At 38.2% G+C, this 21,481-nt stretch overlaps 1 protein-coding gene across 1 annotated transcript in view; it reads right to left on the bottom strand.

The window, feature by feature from the left end:
• The window catches only part of ca16b (carbonic anhydrase XVI b), a 125,023-nt gene that overhangs the window by 36,539 nt on the left and 67,003 nt on the right, over window positions 1-21,481 (bottom strand). The window contains exons 4-7 of the mRNA XM_033965958.2: window positions 16,916-17,064; window positions 6,748-6,843; window positions 4,147-4,213; window positions 59-216 (exon numbers count right to left, since the gene is read on the bottom strand). Of these exons, the coding sequence (XP_033821849.1) occupies window positions 59-216; window positions 4,147-4,213; window positions 6,748-6,843; window positions 16,916-17,064 (470 nt within the window). The remainder of the gene's footprint in view (window positions 1-58; window positions 217-4,146; window positions 4,214-6,747; window positions 6,844-16,915; window positions 17,065-21,481) is intronic.

Genomic DNA, 21,481 nt, shown 5'->3' with positions numbered 1-21,481 from the left:
CAAAAATGTTATCATTGCAATATTGAACAAAAAGTATACAAAAAACTGTGAAAGGTACCTGCGAAAGAGAAACATAGACAGGTTTGGAGAAGATGATCCACTCCACCACTTTGCTGCACGGAGGAGTGGTCAGAGATCCAGTGTATCGGAAGTAACTGTCCACTGATGACGGCAGCAGGTCCCTCAGGACAAAAGACCTCAGGTTGGTCTCTTTTTCTGCAAAGAAAAAAGAAGACAAAAAGGAACAATGTTAAAGCTTTGCAGTGTAACTTTGGTGGTGGTTATCTGGTTCAAAAGTCTCTATAACCATAGTTTTATAAATTAAAACAACACAAATGGTAGTATTTGTTTTCGATATTGATAAAACAAATCATGCAATGGCAGAAAGAAGCATTTTTGTACATTTTTGTTACTGTGTCACTCAGGGAAGTTACAAATAATATAAGATTTCTGTATGATTATCAAAAACAGCGTTAATGATTCAATATTCAGTGCAATGAGATGATGTTCACATTGGAACATGTGGCATGTGGTATATGTTTTTGTTTAGTACAAAGCTTTATATCACACTGCTGCTCTTGCCAAGTGTTTGACAAACACAGTATAGCATGACGTCCACTCAGACAGTGTGCTTTTCAGAGAGACTATAGGAGAGACGCTACATACATTTGACTGTATCCATTTGCATATAATGGGCCTACTTGTATTTCTCATTCTCACTCTACACCTTTTCTCTCCTGAAAGCATACACTAAGCTATGTTTCTACTTACAACAAGGTCATTCAATTTAAACAGTCCCTGTGGCATTTCACAGCCTTCCCTGCACCATCCAGAGGAATGCTGGTGGCAACATTTAAAAGGCTTCAGCAGTTGTTATCACCGTGCCTAGATCAGTGTTCCCAGATGGGATGCGCAGAGGGGAGTGGAGAGAGAGGACGGAGCGAGAAAGGAGATAGAGAAAGAGAGAGGGATAGGGAGAGGGGGAAAGGAAGAGAGGCAGATAAAATGGCCAGCTCAGACAGACAGCTGATCTCTTGTTGGGTGGCTTCCCGCACCGCTTCATGTAACAACTGTGGCGCAGGCTGCCAGGATTTCGGCGGATCTCAATGATTACCACATTGGTTCAGGGCAAAGCCATGTAAACCAAACAAGACACAGGGATCATCACACCACCCTCTGCATACACTCCATGGCCACTTCAAGTCACTGCTCACTCCATGATTGTGGACAGGAAAACTTCCACTTTATGTCAGAGCCAATAGCAGATGATTTGATGTGGGAAGTAGCCAAAAGTGCATTCAAGTGGGATTACAGCAACTTCAAAATGGTGCACTATGTAACTTTTCTGGAGGGGGGGGGTCTGTCATTATGGAGTTTTTGAGAGCTACTGCTTTGCCTGGAATGTTCCACAGTATGGCGTTAATTTTATCTTTATCTTATTTATCAAATTGGTGTTTTTATTGCTAATCGATGCCTAAATACAACAGAAGTTTATTCAACTATGCAACATTCTAGGCAAAGCAATAATAACCAGAAAAGTTACAAAGTGCACTTTTAAATCATAATTAGTATATTGCAGTAATTCTCTACAAAACAACTTGTCAGAAACTGAACTTCATAACACTCTTACTTGACGTATATAACAACTACTGGGAAAAAATAAATCAACTTATGTAAGCGGAATGTAGCCATCACTTTCCACCGCTCTGTCCTTATCTAAAACGCACAGAAGTAGGGTGTGGTTTGTGTTTGATGGCAGCAGTACTGAGACACTGGGCCTCAAATTGAGTATTCACTGGCTTTCTTCTCCTGTGGGTCTGCAGACAAGCGTACGTGCCCTATCGCTCACAGGCCAGAGAGATGCTGATGGATGCATGACGCTGGGATAACGAGCTTGAGGAAAACCAAACCATTTTAACGAGGGAGGAGGCGAGCGGTGTTTAGCAGCCAGCAGGAAAACCGGCATCCAGAAAGAGAGGAAAAAAAAGAAAAGGAGAGACCACTGCTTCCACATGCAGACACAGATGAGAGATAGTGGGGGGCTAGCACAAACATCGCAAAATACAAACTCAGCCAGAGACAGATTGGGCTTCATAAAGGGCTATAGTGTAAGCAATACTCTTCATCGCATTCATATTTAAGCTCCGCTGTTCTTCTGGCAGCTGTGAAATTAAAATCACATCCAAAATGGCCTCCCAGCTCATAATCAGCGAATCGTATTAATCAAAGCAACTCACTACCACGTAGCGTACTTCCAATTATCTCAATATAATGTTAAAGGTTGCCTGTGAACCTTGATATTAAGGACAGGCGCACCATTAGATGAAGTGCAGTAGCTTTATCGGCTAAGTTTTTGTTGGAGATCAGTTTGTTTAGCTAATGATATCTGCCCAAAAAAACATTAAGGCACTTAGAGGAGAGCTTCCCTTATTATTAACTGTGGAATAATATTTCCCCATGCAACATTATTGGGTGATTTAAAATGCTATGGTCCATTTTGTTTGCACTTGTATTAATATTCGGACATGACTAGGAGACAACTAATCAGTCGATACATACATCACGGTTGAAAAAACAGATACCCACATAATAATTGATGCTAAAACTACTATTGGTAGAATGATGTCATAGTCTCTGATGAGGGAGAAGAGCCAGATTGTCCTACACAACACTGTACTTTGTTATGAAATATCTAAAAGGTAAATTCACAAATGTTGTATCTGATCATTTCTATTATTGATTAGATCCAAGAACTCACTATATTACAACAGGAATCTACATTTTAACAAAAGCAATATTACCTGCCCCATCTGTATTAAATATTGGCCCATAAAATGTGACATCAACCCAGCAAATGATGATACTAATTGGAGTTGATCTATATTAGAACTTAGTATTGAAATCATGTATCAAAGTAACAGTAGAAATTTTACTCGTTATAACACAAATATACACACAACCAAAACAAAACCATAAAAAATATCTTCAAAACCTTATTGGACAAAGGTACTGTAAGAACAAAAGTGAATGGTCCAGATACGGATCAACCAAAACAAAAACTTCTCAAAACGAGTGGGCAAGTCCAGTTCTTCAGCTAATCCAGCAAATCAACAATTGTTATTCAAAGCGCAGTTCTTCTTAATCATCATCAGTGCCTCATGCACAAAATCACATGTTAGCAGCCCCCAGGAGAGCCACTGCGACCAACCTTGATATTATTTAATCAGATTCAGATATGCTCCTTCAGTTTGCGATGTTAAAAGTGCCGACAGCAGGTAGTCAAGCAAGGCGTTCATATCCATGTAAACAAACCTGCAAGTCCCTAGATACAGTGAAGGATTACACACTTAAGACCAAAACAGATGCTTATGGCCATATAAGCAGTAATGCATAACAATTTGTGCTAAAGAATGAGCCGTGGCATAAAGTGCATTTTAAACATAAAGATCATAATGAACATGAAGGATGTGCTGTGAATGCATTTACAAGCAAAGCAGAATAAACCAAAGTGCTCTCTAATTGATACACCAATGTAATTAATAGTTGTGTCTTTTGAGCAGCGCTCCTTGGAGGTCTATGTACGCAGAAGAGGAGGCGGTATCCTCTGGAATTTGCCTCCTTTTGAAGTTAAACTGCAGCTCATAGCATTAATTTAGATTGTAATGTGTGATTTTTTTATCATTAACCTGGTTACCTTAGACTGAATGTAAAATGCATGTGTTTGAAATCTGTCAGTAATGAGACTTGAAAGAAAAAAAAAATCATATGAACGTGAACTTTCCAAAGTTTAACAAAAGATAAAAGCTACAATAAATGGAAATTAGAAGCGGTTTCATTAAATTAGTGTGACAGATCAGAGAAATGCATAGACAATAAGAGGTAGTTATAATTGGTAAACGTTATTTCGCAAGTTATATAGTTAGCCAACAAGCACTGCAAATCTGATTAAATGGTATTAATATTATAGAAACATTACATAACTTTGACTTGGATGTAATAAGGTTGTTTAAATGTACTGGCTCATTTTGTCCTAGAGAGAAAAAACTAACGATTGAATTGATGAACCAAAAACCCCACTATTTTTCCTACCACACTTTAAAGTTCAACTACTACTGAAATCATGCTACGTGTTGTGTGCATTCTCACCATGATGGACGACTCCCTTCAGCCCCTGGATGATAGGCTCCACAGCTGGATTGTCTTTCTGCCCCAGCTGCAAAAAACGGCCAGAGAAAAAAGGATTACACCGAGATTACAGGCCTGGGCACCATAATCTGACATAATAACTGAAGTGGGTCAATATAAACAAATCAGACTGTCAACACCAGCAGCAGCCTGGTAATTCAGGGAAATATATCTGAAACAAGATTAATGGAACATGTGAAGACGCAGAGCTTTTTTGAAGACTGCATCATGCAATTTTTAGAGTTTTACGGCGAGGATGTTGTGAGATTGTGGTTGGCAGGTGATCAGACTCTGCCTACAAATAGACCCCAAAATACTGGCAGAGCTTATTGGTCATAGCGGTTGATCTCTAATTTTAATATGGTTTAAAATATCCATATTTCCATTTAAAGCTGCTTACGGTGAAACAACCAGAAGGATACATGCATCTTTATAGTACTACAATTTGTGACGTTTCTTAAAAATGTTGTGCCTTGTTGTGCGGGGTTATGCCTGGAAAACCTTACATAACCTTGATTAATTGGACACCCCCAAAGTTATGCTTTTCAGATTTGGAATAATGGACCGGAATAATGTGCAAAACGTAACAATAATACGCCTAGAGCTAAACTGTCTCTAGGGAACACCAGCGGATACCTTTTAAGTCTCTTTATGACTCCCTGTACAACACACCATTACTGTTTAGCACCATATTTTACATTATTCCCAATGTCCTACTTAATAGACAAGGCTGGACAAAACAGTGCTGGGACATGGGGACCCACTCTCCCCTGCCGAACATTAATTCAGGTCAGTCAAAGGAGAATAATTGTGTGGGAATGAATGCTGAATGTGGATAATATGCGCACCTTAGAGGCCATTAATAGGCCTTTGGGGAGCATCCAAAGAAGTCCATCCATTGATTAGAACTGGTAAATCTCAGCCTGTGTGTGTGTGTGCTAGCTTTAGACTATCCCACAGTAAACTGCAGCTCAGCGGATTGTGTATGTTGGTGCTAATTGCAGTAAGCAATAGGGCTGTCGGGATCCAGTGGAGGCATTTAGGTGCTGCCTACGTGCACGGTCCATCACTGTCTAAGTGCAGACCTACATTAGAAACACCTGTGTCCCCATTCCAGCCTGACTCTGCAGGAGAGCTGACCCTGGCCTGTGTACCATTAAGTCCAATAGAGGCTGCTATTGATCACATGGGATTACGAACACACTTACTTTGAACAGAAAATTAGGAGGACAGGCTGGGCTCTGTGCTCTCCATGGTTCATTAATTTCTGGAGTGGTTTAACTCAAATTGGGAATGTTCATGTCCAACTTAGGAAGGGGCCTTTCAGGGCAATTTGTAGTATTTTAGAGTGCACGTCCAGACTGCAGGAGAGCAGGAACAGTACATATAATTACACAAAACATGAAAGTTATAAATCCTTGGCCAACTTATTCCGATTTGGGGTCATGGATGGCTGGAGCCTATCCAATCAACTATCAGGCTATATAGGTGGAGCACTCTAGGCTATGGGCAGCTGGTCACAAGTCTGATATAGAATGACATGCAACAGTTCACTCCGGTTTATTCACTGGATTCTCAAAGTCACCAACACATGCACTGGGTGATGTAAGAAAGAGAGGAAATCACACAGAGGAGATACACTAGATCAATGAAAGCTATTGGGCATCAGTCAGAAGATTGCAGTCTAAAATTATAAAACGCCATTCCTTTCAAAGTACTGTACATTGGGTAGCGATGATCCAAAATGGAGATTTATGAGCCAATAATAGATATCAGATATTTGGCTTGCTGCTGTGGCTCATAACCAGTATTTGCTGATTGAGACAGCTGTTAAAATCCATGGATCCACAAATTAATTTTAAAGGGCCTATATTACACCATTTTCTGATCTAAGTTATGTTGTTTTTTCCTAATCAAAAACCCGCTGTTCATTTTGTTTTATTCATACATGTTTAACACACAAGGCATGCAAATTTAGTTTTTCTCTCAAACTGAAAACTCCCCGTTTCCACCTTGTGATGTCATGTGGTAATACATACACCTTCACTAGAATCATTTGGATATTTTCAGCTCTGAAATTGTCAAACTCTACTGAACAAAAAGTAAAAGGTAGTCGTTAAATTGAAAACTACAGCTTCATGACATCATAAGGTGGAACAGAGCATTTTGAGCTCTGGAGATGTAACAGACTAATAATAAAGAGTTACTCAAACACGTGTGAATGAAATAAAACTCAACTCCAGGTATATTTTTGATGAGGTTACAACATAACATAACTAAAAGCTCACAAGAGTCAATTTTGCATAGTATAACCTTTATATCAACCTTTAAGTTGACGTGATAAATGAATAAATTCACTTTTTACTTTTATAACAACAAAAAGAAAATTTATTTGGTGCATTCCTTTCGATGTACTGTGCATTTAGTCTCATCTCATTTGTGCCGTTTTCTTCCCATTATGATGTACAATCCCTGTATATTAGAAGCATTACAGCACAAAGTAATGATAGTCATTGTCCCTCAGTATCACATGGCTCTGGTGCTTAGGCTGCTCAGTTTTACCTCAAAGAAGATTGCCATGGCAGCGATGATGCGTCTCTCCTTGATGGCTGCGTTGAGGCTGTCGAAGTCGTCTGAATTGTACAGGTAGATCTGCATCTGGAGAGGAAAAGCAGAGTGCAAATAAACAGCTGAGCTCAAGGAACGGACAAGGATAGGCCTGAGTTGCACTATCAATCACCCGGACACAGTGCTAAGGAGCTGATGAAAAGCTCTTTGGAGGGGCATAAAAGAGGCTGTATTTACCACCACCATAAATCTCCCATAATCTGTGTCATTCCTTTTTGTGCTCTGCCACTCCAAGGATGCAGGAGAATTACGGCCCTACTGTCCTCAAACGCGCTGCCAGTCGGGAGCACAGCGCACCACATCGCACCGTATCTCTGTGATCAGATCAGAGAGAATAATACCCTTCTAATCATTACCTAAAATCCTCCAGCACAGAGCCACGCTGACGATGTGTAAGTACAATGCAGCAAGCACAAAATAAATTAGTCCTGTCACGCGCTGGAGATATCTGAAAAATGTATTCGTCTCCTTTCAAAGCAGATATTATGGTGGCGCTGATTAGGATCGGCAAATGATTCTAAAGCTAGCAATTGGAGCCGTCTATCATCCCACAGGCGCAAACCTCTCTAAATAAAAATCCCTTCATGTCTCTAAACAGAGTTAATTGCCAATAAAAAAGGTCCTACATGTTGATTTAATTACAGCTTTCCTTTTTTCCTTTTCAAAGGAAAATTATGATGACGAACACTCACTGAAATGGCAGTGCAACACATGCAAAAAGTCACAGTAAACATGTATACATGGACTCAGTCCTTTTGGCTTAAAGACTTTGAGTCTGCACTGGTCTCATTATCACACGGAACAATGACGGGGGATATTCTATAATAATATTCGCAACTAAAGCAGAGACAGTCCAGTTTATTTAGTTTCTTTTATATAAAAAAAAAAACCATTCATACAAAGAGCCTATTGTATGTCCAAAATATGCACTCAAATGCATGTGTGCCTAATTGTTCATTTAAATTATACAAGTATCATTTTAAAACATCATAAAGAATTTGAATAATACATCTCTGACCTTAATAACGAGAACGTATTCATTAACTCAAGTACGACTCAAAAGTGGACTGAATTACATGTTTGTACAATCATCTTTTAAACTGATTTAGTTTTTGAAGTTTATTTGAACAACTTCAGAAGATAAATAAGAAGAACCAGGTCTCAGCTGAAACGAGGACATAAGGACGGATGTCACAGTATGTAAAAATGTTTGTTTTAAATGAGTAGGAAGATATGGACTTTAAATTGAACATTCTCCATCTATTAGACAAGTAAATTAAATAGTTGCTTTTGGTATATCAAACTATTTAGAGCTAAAAACTTAAAACAACACTAAAAAAACCCCCTAAAACTCAAAAAGGTACATTAATTAAATTTTCTGGTGGAGTGGAACCACTTGTTTGATTGGGGATGTCATTGCTTTGATTAGAAACCTCCACAGTATGGCATTAAACCTATAAATCTGCATGGACATGAGAAAGCAAGAATACATGTTTTTCAAGGGCTTTTTATTTATTTACTTTTTTTTTGTTTTGTTTGCAATGCATCAACCTAGACGGAAAAGGCAAAGGAGATACATGTGGAACATTCCAGTTAAAGTAATAACGGTAACACTTTAAAATACGGTCCGGGACTTACCAGTACTTACGGTGGTAGTTAGTAGATACTTGACTGGTAGTTACGGTGGTACTTACAGTGGTAGTTTGTGGTACTTACAGTGGTACTTATAGTGGTACTTACAGTGGTACTTACAGTGGTACTTACAGTGGTACTTACAGTGGTAGTTTGTGGTACTTACAGCGGTACTTATAGTGGTACTTACAGTGGTACTTACAGTGGTACTTATAGTGGTACCAGAAGTGATACTTAGACTAATAACTACTGGTACTAGTACTGGTACTTACTGCAAAATCATATGAAGTGAATGGTATTAAAGAATATGGTGTTATTAGGCATATGAATCTTTGATTTCATTATACGTTCATAGAAAATACACAAGACAAAACACTGTGAAAACACAAACACTTTATTATGACAAATTTCACATTAATACGACAATCAGATTTAAAAGAAATTTCCAATAATGACAATAACAAATAAATGACACGTTTTAAATGAACATGACAGTGATACATACTGTAAAATATCAATACTTTAACTGCTATTTTAAAGCGAGACATTATGGTACTTGCACTATTAATTACTGGTACTTACTGTAGTTTATACTGGTAATTACTAGTACTTTCCGTGGTACTTACTGCTGTATGTTCTGGTAATTACCATAGTAACTATTATGGTAATTACCAGTACATACAGCAGTAAGTACCACGGAAAGTACTAGTAATTACCAGTATAAATAGTATTACTAGTACTTTCCGTGGTACTTACTGCTGTATGTACTGGTAATTACCATAGTAACTATTATGGTAATTACCAGTATATACAGCAGTAAGTACCACGGAAAGTACTAGTAATTACCAGTATAAACTACAGTAAGTACCAGTAATTAATAGTGCAAGTACCATAATGTCTCGCTTTAAAATAGCAGTTAAAGTATTGATATTTTACAGTATGTATCACTGTCATGTTCATTTAAAACGTGTCATTTATTTGTTATTGTCATTATTGGAAATTTCTTTTAAATCTGATTGTCGTATTAATGTGAAATTTGTCATAATAAAGTGTTTGTGTTTTCACAGTGTTTTGTCTTGTGTATTTTCTATGAACGTATAATGAAATCAAAGATTCATATGCCTAATAACACCATATTCTTTAATACCATTCACTTCATATGATTTTGCAGTAAGTACCAGTACTAGTACCAGTAGTTATTAGTCTAAGTATCACTTCTGGTACCACTATAAGTACCACTGTAAGTACCACTGTAAGTACCACTGTAAGTACCACTATAAGTACCGCTGTAAGTACCACAAACTACCACTGTAAGTACCACTATAAGTACCACTGTAAGTACCACTATAAGTACCACTGTAAGTACCACAAACTACCACTGTAAGTACCACCGTAACTACCAGTCAAGTATCTACTAACTACCACCGTAAGTCCCGGACCGTATTTTAAAGTGTTACCGTAATAACAAGTCCATGGAGACCCAACCGGAAGATGTACATAGTGCTCCTTAAACAAGTCTAAACTAATTGTAGCCTGCAACATAACTTCAAAGTAGTTTAATACAAATTACAACGAGCAGGACCCACACTTTGAGAAGCACTTGATATTCCATATTAGTCTAATCTTACAACCCTCGAATTCTTAATGACTCACCATCAATGCATGCAAATAGAGCCCGTAAACAAGCAAAACAGCCATTACCACAGCCTGCACCAGCTTCACATGACTCTATCCAGATAATTTGGGTTAATCACTTTCTCTCAGAGTTCCTTTAACAGAGCTTTTAATGGGACTAATTTGTTGTGTGAGAACTCAGCAAGAAAGAGCAGTAGCCATTCATCAGCCTTCAGATGTTATTAACTACATTAGCCAATTACGCTGCCCCCCCTCAGGCTTCATTTACTCTTTCAGACCGCCTCATGTGACCTGCACACTGCAACGCTACTGAAAAAAAAGTGACGCTCAATTATCAACCATTTCATAGCAGCCACTAAAACTATAAACTGCTGTCAAAAGCTTCTCGCAATAATAACGGGAGTTCATTTGTCTCTGCCATCTAGACATAAAAGCCATTGAAAAAGAGGAGACAGTGAGTTAAGTGTTGGACATAACGTACTCTCAAATCTTTATGGACATGTTTATGCGTGTTGAGTTTGCCCGGATACGATCTGCAAGCAGCGAGTGTGTGACTGATGTAAAGGCAAATTTGGAAATGATAAGCAGCGATAAACAACGTCTGCTTGCAAAGAACAGGTGGAACGTAATGACAGGAAAACATCATTTAAGCTTTGTCATTTTGTCAGAGATTTCTCAGTGGACCACACGCACCAGACTGTCCACAGGCTTTTGTCACCACTGACGTCTAAAAATCGGCTCGTTTCTTCTTCTACTTTCTTGTTGTTGTTTCTTGAGTACAAAGTGAAGGCAAACTCCTGCTCAAAGTCGTTCTGCATCCCCAGGTTCGATTTAAGCACAGTCGTGTTTAGCATGATTTCCCCAGACGACCAAAATATTGAGGCAAAACAAGAAAGTTATAAAAGAGGTTTTTGGAGTGAGAAGTAGGTTTGGTGGAGGCAGACGTGTCCTCTTTTAACACTTTATTTCCTCCATACAGCACAGAGCAGCTGTGAACATTCAAGGTTTCCCCACGATAAGATTTCATGACAGAATACAATACTAAAATTCAAACTCTCATATATATTTGTATACAGCTAAACGTGTCACTTAAACCCTCGTGTCTCACAGCAAAAAGTTACTAGGTTCAATTCCTCGACAAAGGACAAAGCCTTTCTCTGTGTGTGAGTTTGCATCCTCTTCATCATTTTAAAACTGCTAAAAAATGATGTTGTCACAGCAAAGTTGATTTTTACAGGGATATGTTCAATGTTCAATGCAGATTTTGAGAGCACAAGGATAATAAGAATTTATTTTGACACTTTAGAAGGTCATTTTCAACACACAATTGTGGTAATTTCTTTCTTCAGCCTTATACTAATTCTGAAGTACATCAAGATAATAAAACTGCTCAGAAGAGGTCCATTGGTGTCCTATTTCCCATTTACATTTAAAACGAGTCTAGTTTTAGTACTAGTTTTAGTATTGATTAGTTTGTGGGTACAGTTTGTATTTATAATGACAAAGAAATCACTTGTGAAATAGTATTATCTGCAAAAGAAAATCTATCCTTATTGGCACTGCACAGAATATCCATTTAAAGCTTCATTTTAAGGTCTCCACAGAAAAGTTTCTTTGACAACTGTGGCCAAGGACATAATTGAATAAATTATCACTTCATATCAAAACCGAAGGATAACATTGAATAGAATACAAATGCATTAGTAGAGCTTCCACCAAGATTAAAACAGTTAAACTAAGATAAACTAGGCTCAACAGAAATTTTCACCAGATCTCAATAAAAGAATACAAATAAAGAGGGAATAAAAGAGGTTCTAATCATAAATTGAACTGATCATTAAAACATTATAACTGCCTAATTAAGTTATTTAAATATAGTAGTTACTCACAGTAAAGAAAAAAAGATCTTTTAAACTTTGCACACTACTGCAGAGGATCACTGCACTACTTTTTTCCAACATAAAATCCCAAGTCGATTGAATTTCAAAACATGTATCATAATAAGTCAGCCTACTTCTAAATGCACCTAAAGCGTTCCCATTATGTGCGGTAATGTCCCCACAGCCCAACACATACTCCTACATGAACAGCCCAACCTATCAAAGCCTGATTTGTAATCCATGTATAATTAATCTAACCCCAGCGACACCATCATATATTATTAGAAAAGATCTCCCTACGGTGGCCTGAGGGGGAAAATTCAGCTCTTTCATTTTTCATTACGTTGTTTGTGCGAACAGGTGGTCCATCTATCGATTTCCCTCACTTCACTCATGAAGGAAGGAGCGTGCGTAGATTAATGTTAAGCTTTAGAGTCACAGCCCCAGTCCACTGCTGCCACTTTTAAATGATCATGTGACAAAGGCCATTTCCTAATACGCTTTCAATTTTCAAAGTATTTAAAACCTCAATCTTTCAGTAACCGGGGCTAAAAAACGAGAAAAAAAGAAAATGCCTGAATTGACAACTGACATTTGTTTTGGTCTATTTAAGCTACAAGTTAGAGTTTTTAGCCTCTGTGAAGGACTCAACCCGGTTCAGTTCGGTTTAGACAGAGTTAACAGCAGCCTCATACCGTCAGAACTATTAGCAAAGCAGTTTTAAACCACTACTTTAAACAAACAAACTGTATTAAAGTTCAAGATCTTCCAAGCAGGTGCATTGACTAACAAGATATTATCATTACTGGGTGCATGATGAAACGCTTGAAGAAATCCATGTCACATAGGGCATTATGCAACTAATTTGTGAAGGAAAAAAAAAAGATAATTAGACAGCTGATTGCGAAGCGTGTCTATTTGGTGAGACAAACAAATCCAGGGGCAAGCACCTCCAAGGTTAGACCGCTAAACTTCCTTCAACAGACTGCAAAACAGACCAGCGACCATGAAACGCAAGGAACATAAACAAAACATCTGAAAAAACTGCAAACAACGGTGAGCCTGAATGCACCACGCTACATAAAGGCGCCAATCTAGGACCAAAAAAATGAAAAGTCACATATCACAGGATGGAACAGATAAACAGCCAGCGGCTAGTAGATCCATATTACTACATTCCCCTCAGCTATCCATCATTTGGGTTCACTTTCACCTCCCTGCTTCTCCCTAAGAAATAATGCATCACGCTGGATACATGAAACCTGATTTATTAATAACAAGAATAATATAAAAGTACACCAATGCGGCCATTTCTCTAGATCTGGGCAAAACAACACAACATACTTTCTGTTACTTATAGTAGGTTGTGCGTGAACAGAATGCTCCACGTTGTATTTTCCAAAGCAAAGGTCAAGTCCTGTGTACATTTGAATACGTCACTGTCTTGAGTTTTTTTCTAAAATGGTAATATCCTTCGGCGCGGGGTTTGTGGCGTCTCATATGAATCTTCAATCTTCTCCATACGCCGGGCTCACGCTACCTGGCTGTTCTTGACATGCATGTTAACAGGATGAATGAGGAACGGGGCCTTGCGATTATGAAAAATCTACCAGAGATTTTGTTTTTGCATTCAAATGGAAAGCTTCAATCACCACGGCTGTCAGCAGAAGGTCGACAGGTTTGTATTTAACCATTGCAGTTGGTTGTCTGCGCTGCTTAGAGAAGGTAAACGGCAACAACAAAATATACATGATTAGAAAATTATAACAGTAGCAATAGATTAGGAATAATTGTAAAACTGTGTATTACAATCTACAATTATCCCCGCTGATTCAGAGGTTTAGAGATGTAGACGGCAGTTCTGTGAGAGATCGGCAAAATGGATAATATGGTGAATGTTGTTTTGACAATATGTACACTTCATGATGATACTATATCGACTTGTATATATCAACGTATGCTGCTAGATCAACCATATTTTTTCAGGCTCAGTATTTATCGTGTGTATCCTTATTCACACGAGTGGGGAATTTGTTCTTAAAACTTACACAGTATTAAGTGAAACGTGATGACATTTGAGTTGTAGACGGGCTAATAATCAGTACACATTGTTCTAATATCTATAATGTGTTATGTGTGAAAACTACTTTAGTGTTTCATTGTACTATTTATATACTGGCAGCCAAAATATACGGACTTAAAAAAGGGTTTACTGTGATTATCCTGCTTTAGGGTTATTCTGAAAGTGGTATAAATTAATTCTGATAGTATCGTTTATCTTGCTATTTTCAAAATCAATACATCACACTTCAAAATGTTATTGTTATTGTGACAGGCCTAACGATATGCAAAATTGGAATGCCTGGCCCAAAGAAAAGTTGCCACCAAAAAAAAAGCTCACACACTCTAATATTCAGTTGTTCCGTCTTTAGCTTTGATTAAGTCGCACATTCGCTGTGGCATTGTTTCGATTTCGCTTCTACAACGTCACAAGATTTATTTACATCTAGTGTTGCATTAATTTTTCACCAAGATGTTGCATTGATGATGGTCGAGTCTGACGCTGCACAAAGCTTCTCCAGCTCATCCCAAAGATTCTCAATGGGGTTAAGGTCTGGACTCTGTGGTGGACAATCCATGTGTGAAAATAATGTCTCATGCTCCTGATCCACTCTGTCACAATTTGAGCCTGATGAATCCTGGCATTGTCGTCTTGGAATATGCCCATGTCATCTGGGAAGAAAAACTCCACTGATGGAATAACCTGGTCATTCAGTATATTCAGGTGTCAGCTGACCTCATTCTTTGAGCACAGACTGTTGCTGAACCTAGACCTGACTCGTACCTATAGGCTCGTACCTATTTGCTTAGTTAAATCCAGGTGGCGACAGTTTTTTTGGCCAGGCAGTGTATATTACAAAATCAAATGCTGTAAAGCGCTGATTCAAAAGGAAGTGTTTGTAACTTACTGAAGTATAGTTTAGTACTACCACAGTAAAAGTATTCACCTCCTTCCGGAAGTTGCCGCGGGCGCCGCCAATCGTCATTCGGGTTGTATTATTTTACATGTGGCTGCCAATCTTGACTGCGAAATAAGTTCCATCCGACTACAGAGACATTTTAAAGCCTCTCGGAGAATCAGTGCAGTGTTGACTTGTTGGTGCACATAAACACTGAATATTTTACACACATCAATCTACTTTATATAATATTTTAGTGGCAAAACTTAACTTTTCCTGAATTCTCCATTGAAATGACTGGGATTCTTACTTAAACGAAAGCACCACCACAAAGAAAGCATGTTTTAGTAGCATTTAGTGGGTGTAATAAGGTCAATAGTATAAATGTGTGACTCTTAAACGACTGAAAACTATTTTAGTAAGATTAGATTTATATAATTGGCACAGTATGATGAAAATGACAGGATGGTTTACAACATCCGGTGTCAGAAATAAATATTTTTAGAGTGCAGTGTGTATATTTGACAGGCTGCAGGGCTCTACCTTTTAACAGCTGCTGAGTTGGTCATTAACACTAAACCATGCAGTCTTATTTAGCTGCTCTCCATCACAGCCCCCATATGCACATCAGCTTTATAATGGCCCTATATATCGCTGTGCCCTTTAACACAAGGCTGAACACAAAATGATGTGGCAATAATAAATGTAATTACTCAGGCATTCAGCAGAAAAAGATTGGGGAGCCACCAACAAATACAGTCGTTTGTGCTGCCTCTGTCACATTTCAAAACGCACTATTTTGAAACTGAAAAAGCCAGAAATGCAAATTATGCCAATAAACTGCCACGATACTGACAAAAAAATCCAATAATTCAGAAGCGGAATTCACAGCACAACACAATACGATAAAACATTAATTAACAGAGCAAAACATTTATTACGAGGATGACCTGTACTTAATGAAACTCAGCAACGAAAAAATATCCTGTTTTGATGGTGCAAAATGTAACAGCGCTGAAATACTTTACCGCTTCTAATGAATCTACTACACATATGGGAAGAATAGGGCAGCCAGACAGATATGGTTTGATCTCCTTTTGTCCCGCTGTATTTTTGTGCCCTGGTGTTTGGAAATATCTGATGCGTGTCGACGATAACGCTGATCGGACGTGTTTTTGTGTTGGAAACATGCGGTGCCGTGTCCCACACCAAGATAAAGGAGTATCTTATTACTAAGTCAGTGAGAAGACTAACTTGGAGGTTGTTTTTCACTGGTTTGTTTCCTAAGCGCGACTATAAATTGGATTTTATAAGTTATATATTTTACAGAGTATGAAAAATACAAGAAGTGTAGTTGCATGTGGACGAGGAGGATTCGGTCTTTAATCCAGAGGCAAAGATTTAGGATTTAAAAAGCTTCGTATTGGCACATAGCACTTGGCAATGTCCATTCACTCTCCTCTTTTTTTTTTTTTTTTTTTTTTAAATCGATCACTCGTGCTTATGTCTATGAAGGCCTTTTCACTATACACGCATATGAGAAACCTGTTCAATAAAAGCATTTCAAGTACCAGCTCTTCACCTCCATCATCTTGTGAAAGCCAGGTTTTATTTTTGTATAGTCTTAACTCACAGCTCTATTCTTTCACAATTAAAATCAATTTAGAAGATTTCAATTTGTACCAGTTCAGCTCTTGTAGACTACTTGAACTTTGGGTTTAAATTTTGATAGAGAGAAGAATGTGATATGTAATGTGAGAAGAGGCCTGTGTTCCGCTATTAATCAAGTTCCCGGGGATGATTTTAATTTGAACTGAATTGAAATGAACCCCAAAAATAAGTTGAACCTGGCTGGTAATATACTGAAAATAATGATATTTACTCTGCTTTATTTATCCAGTGACACCACAAAATAGATTAAACTGTCAAACCCATCCATCCTGTCCCAGTTAGTCCTTCAATAAAGTTGAAAAATGACAAACCAGATGATCTTACCTCAACTGGAAACGTTCTGCCGTTAATGCTGTGCTCAGACCCAGCGGAACCGTCAGCCTGGCCCCAGTGAAACTCCATCTTCTCGGCTTTAAACCGTCCCGGCAGCCCCGCCCCAAACACAAAGTAGTCGTCCTTCAGGTAGATGGCCACTAAAAAATAAATAAAATAAAAAATACAACAGTCAAGTCAAAACTGCAGTAAATACATTTATATATGTTAAGTTCATATTTTTCAGCAATACAAAGCTTAAACAATTGACTTTTCACTTGCACTATAATAAAAAGATTGATATAATTAATTCAACAAAGTGATAATGTGACGTTTAATCATTCAAATTGTCTATATAATGTTTTTTTTTTCTCATTTTTCTCTTTTTTTCCCCGCCCCAAACACAAAGTAGTCGTCCTTCAGGTAGATGGCCACTAAAAACAAAAAAAAAACAAAAAAAAACAGTCAAGTCAAAACTGCAATAAATACATTTATATATGTTAAGTTCATATTTTTCAGCAATACAAAGCTTAAACAATTGACTTTTCACTTGCACTATGATAAAAAGATTGATATAATTAATGCAACAAAGTGCATACATAGAGCAATAATGTGAATTTTAATCATTCAAATTGTCTATATAATGTTTTTTTTCTCATATTTAAACGAGGTGAACATCCAAGGTGTGTTGTAACAATGGAGGAATTCAAAATACTTTATCAGCAGTACGTCTATGCAAACTCCCTCATGGTAACGAGACCTTAATATGATGTTCTGAGTATGTTTTGCCAAGAGGCTTCATTATAGTACTGCACAATACTGCCATAGTGGAATAGTTATACAACCCACATCCACAAAACCCACACATATTTGGAGGTTGGTCTACTGAAGTCAGTGTTTAAAGGTCAGATTGTAGAAGATGTTATGATACCTACTGTTGGCCTATTACCCTTACAGCCCCAGTGCATCCCCATCTACCTGTGCCACCATTACCCAGATTAAACCAGTGCTCTTTCCTGATCCCCGTTTTACACAGGGATTTAGTCCGGCCTCCGCGGCACAAAAGGACCGCCTATTCCCGATCGCGCTACAAAGCAACCTGCCAGAACGAGCATGTGTAATACAGCCAAAAACACACTGAGCCCAGACAATGCATCCAACAAGTAAGGAGCCATGTTGGTTTGGGGCAGTGCGGCGCGGAGGAGCGAGACGCGACAATCTGGACAAAAAACAAATAAATAAATCATTAAACTGTGGGGAGTGCTGATGACAGATGAGATGGACATTGTAGTGAGGAGCAGAGAATTAACACAATGTTTCTCAAACCGGGCGATGTGAAGGATTTGGATGGAAAATGTTGTTTGTAGAAATGTTTTGGAGGATTTTAAACATCAATATCATTTAAATAAGAAATAGTTGGCAATATACTACAACAGTAAAGAGTTTGGTTTAGCTAGTACCCGAGGTTGGGGTACTCAGTGTGTGACAAATGTGCGGGGGTACTCAAAACAAAAACGGATGATAACCACTGAATTAACGTATCAACGCTGCTTAAGTCGTCTACATGAAAGAAACCATTTTAGAAAAAGGATTTGGCTAAAGATAAATGCAATACATGACTTAACGCAGCAGCCTGATCACTGACAGGTGGAGTGAATAACATGTCTTGGCACCTGTTCGAAGGTGAAATATATTAAGCAGGAAGTGAACATCTTGTGTTGGAGGATGGGAAAAGGAAAAATAGACAAGTAAGGATTAGTGTGAGCCGAAGGGACAAATTATGGCATCGTGGTAAGAATCTCTTAAATGCAGCAATTGTAGATCATGGTGTATAAATAGCTCAAGTAGGGAATAGTTGTATAGGATTAAATAATTTTGGAATAAAACCAGTAGTTGCGAATGTGCATAGGCTTGTGATTTAATTTTTACAAACAAATACAAGAATCTTTTGAATTTCAGGACATATTTGTAGGGGCTTCACGACAGCACAAAAGGCCATTTGTTGTTTGCGTACAACATCATCTTAATAATTGCACTCTGATTGTATTATTGCAAACAATGAACTTACTATTTAAATCTGATTGTGATTAACTTTGCAGCCAATTAGTCAGCGATGCACATTTCTAATCAGATTCAGTTCTTATAGAAAGCCCAAATCCATTGCATTTCCATTTGACCTACTTCTCAGTCATTAATTTTGAGCATAAACATATTGATTCTTCTGCATAATAATGTACATCCCACCGTAGTGAAGAGATAGTCAGCGCTATTCACTTAACCTGTCAGTGGTTATATTGTTATGCTTGATTGGTGCATTGTGCATTCTTGAGCTTGTTGAAAGAGATAATGAGGCTGTGTGGGGAAAACCCAAGACTGGCTTGTCACTTGAGCCTAAACGTGCATCTGTCTTCAATACACAAAGCACATTTTAGAGCGATGGCCTATAATCCACGCTGCTGGTATTGTTGGAGCAGTGTAATCCCACGCAACAACATGGCCAAAGTCAAGTAAAGGGGATACTCATTGGCCTTGGGAGACTTCCATTAGGATCGGGCCCTGAGTGCATGTGAAGCCCTCCAACAGCAGCGCAGGAATTAGACGCTAAGCCAAAAAGACCTTGAATCAGAGGCCGCGATAGAGGAGCAGTGTGTGTGAAAGTAAATCCGTGATCAATGCACATGTCTCTGGGGGTCTCGCCATTCCTCATGAATTCGGTTGAAGTGGTTGTTTGAAAATTTCACAGCGAAATGTTTTTGTTAAAAGAAAAGGCTTGCCTGAATTGGCGGCCAATCAACTCATGTTTAAAGCAGGTCAAGGCACAGGGGAATGCTGGGAAATCAATCCCCATGAAGCGGAGATCTATTCACTCAGTTTTTAATTACGACATCGGCTTTTAAATAGTGTGGAACATGTCGAGGGCCCAGCGCACTTTGGAATAATCAAAGCAACTAGTGTTTGTCCAAATGTTTATTGACATCAGGTAAATAAACAGACCAAGTGTCATTGTAACAGCGAGGCAAAAGCACTTCAGCCACGCAGCGATGGGGACCCAAACAAATAGAGCTACTCTGTGCCATTTCACTTCGTTAAAATGGGAGAATATGATTAATTAGGGTATTTTGTTACCATGTGATAAATAACAAAATAAAGCCATCTAAAGTCATCTGACAACACAAGTTTGGTACCATAATAAAAACTTATATCTACTTAAATATCCAGCTGTGGCCACAATGAGACCAACAGCAAGGCTCTTTTCACTAAGTTTTAAATTAATTTTAATATTTAAAGTGTATAATATGTATATATATATTTATCATCTCAAAATGTGAAAAGAAATAAGCTATTGGAGCATGTAATATTAACCACACTTGCTTATGGCTGGAGGGAAATCTTGGCACCTTGACCTCCTCCACTTGAGCTCCTTTTTTGGGATTGCCACAATGAATCAGTTGCCCCCATCTCACCAAATAATCTCCAGGTTCTCTTTGACTACAGCTGTATGGTCTGGCTTTAGGCGTACTGTTTGGGCAGCCTTACCTGTCCTGTATATTCACTATCCTTCCTGGCTTCCTATGCTGAAATCATCCCAGTCTGGACACTCTTGACCACATCTCCAAAACCTCCAGCAGACGCCGTCCCTCTGATGTCCTCATTCCTAAACCATGTTATTATCAAAGTGAACCTCAAAGCTTTAGCTTTTCAAATATCTAATGCATATATTACTGGTCAGTTTTGTACACAAATCTTTTTATTCAAATGTGTTGCTAAAAATACTTCTATATGAAATGATTTTACCCCTTAGATTCACCACGTTCTTTATCCCTAGCCGCTTAACTCAAAGCTACAATATTGTTAGTGTGCAAAACAAACTAAAGCACACATCATTTCATAACACGTCTATCTCCAAGCTCAATCTGACCTTTTTGATGTAGAAGGCTTCAAGGGAACTGAAGGCAGAGCTTTTTCAGAGCAGTTGAAATCCCTGTGTATTGGTCCAAATTACAGGCCGCCATGTTATTTCCATCTTTGTAAATAAGCAGCCTAAAGCAGAGTCGCCTGTCCCAGTGGCCCTGGTTGTCATGGAAGCTAACAACTCTTATTATGAACAAAGGCAAAAAATGACAGGATCCTCAGCAACAAACAGAGCCCACGGCACGCTGGATCAATTCAGGTCAAAACACTGTGAGCAACGGTCCGATAAATGAATGAATGTGAGATGAGTGAAGAAATGAAGTGTTGATTATGTCTTTACTAAATTACTATCATTGACACCATTAAAAACAACATGGAAAAAGAAATAATATTATCAGATGTTTCATAAATATTAAGGATATCGTTACATATGACCTAAAATGTTGCAAAAACCTTGAATCTCATCTAGGCAAATTTAACCACATGACTCTTGTAGCTGTGTCTGCTGTATAGTTTTAATCTGTGACACCCATGCATCATTATATTACCATTTGGATATTGTAAATCTCAGTATTGTTCTAAAACCACTTCATAAAAGAAAGAAAACTGCAGTGCCTAATGGGAGTTGATGTACATCGTATCAGCTACCTCTGATGGATAGATGCA

The sequence above is a fragment of the Periophthalmus magnuspinnatus genome, chromosome 5, assembly GCF_009829125.3.
Source record: "Periophthalmus magnuspinnatus isolate fPerMag1 chromosome 5, fPerMag1.2.pri, whole genome shotgun sequence".
In the NCBI taxonomy this organism is placed as follows: Eukaryota; Metazoa; Chordata; class Actinopteri; order Gobiiformes; family Gobiidae; genus Periophthalmus; species Periophthalmus magnuspinnatus.
This window is presented reverse-complemented; position numbering and strand designations above follow the sequence as displayed.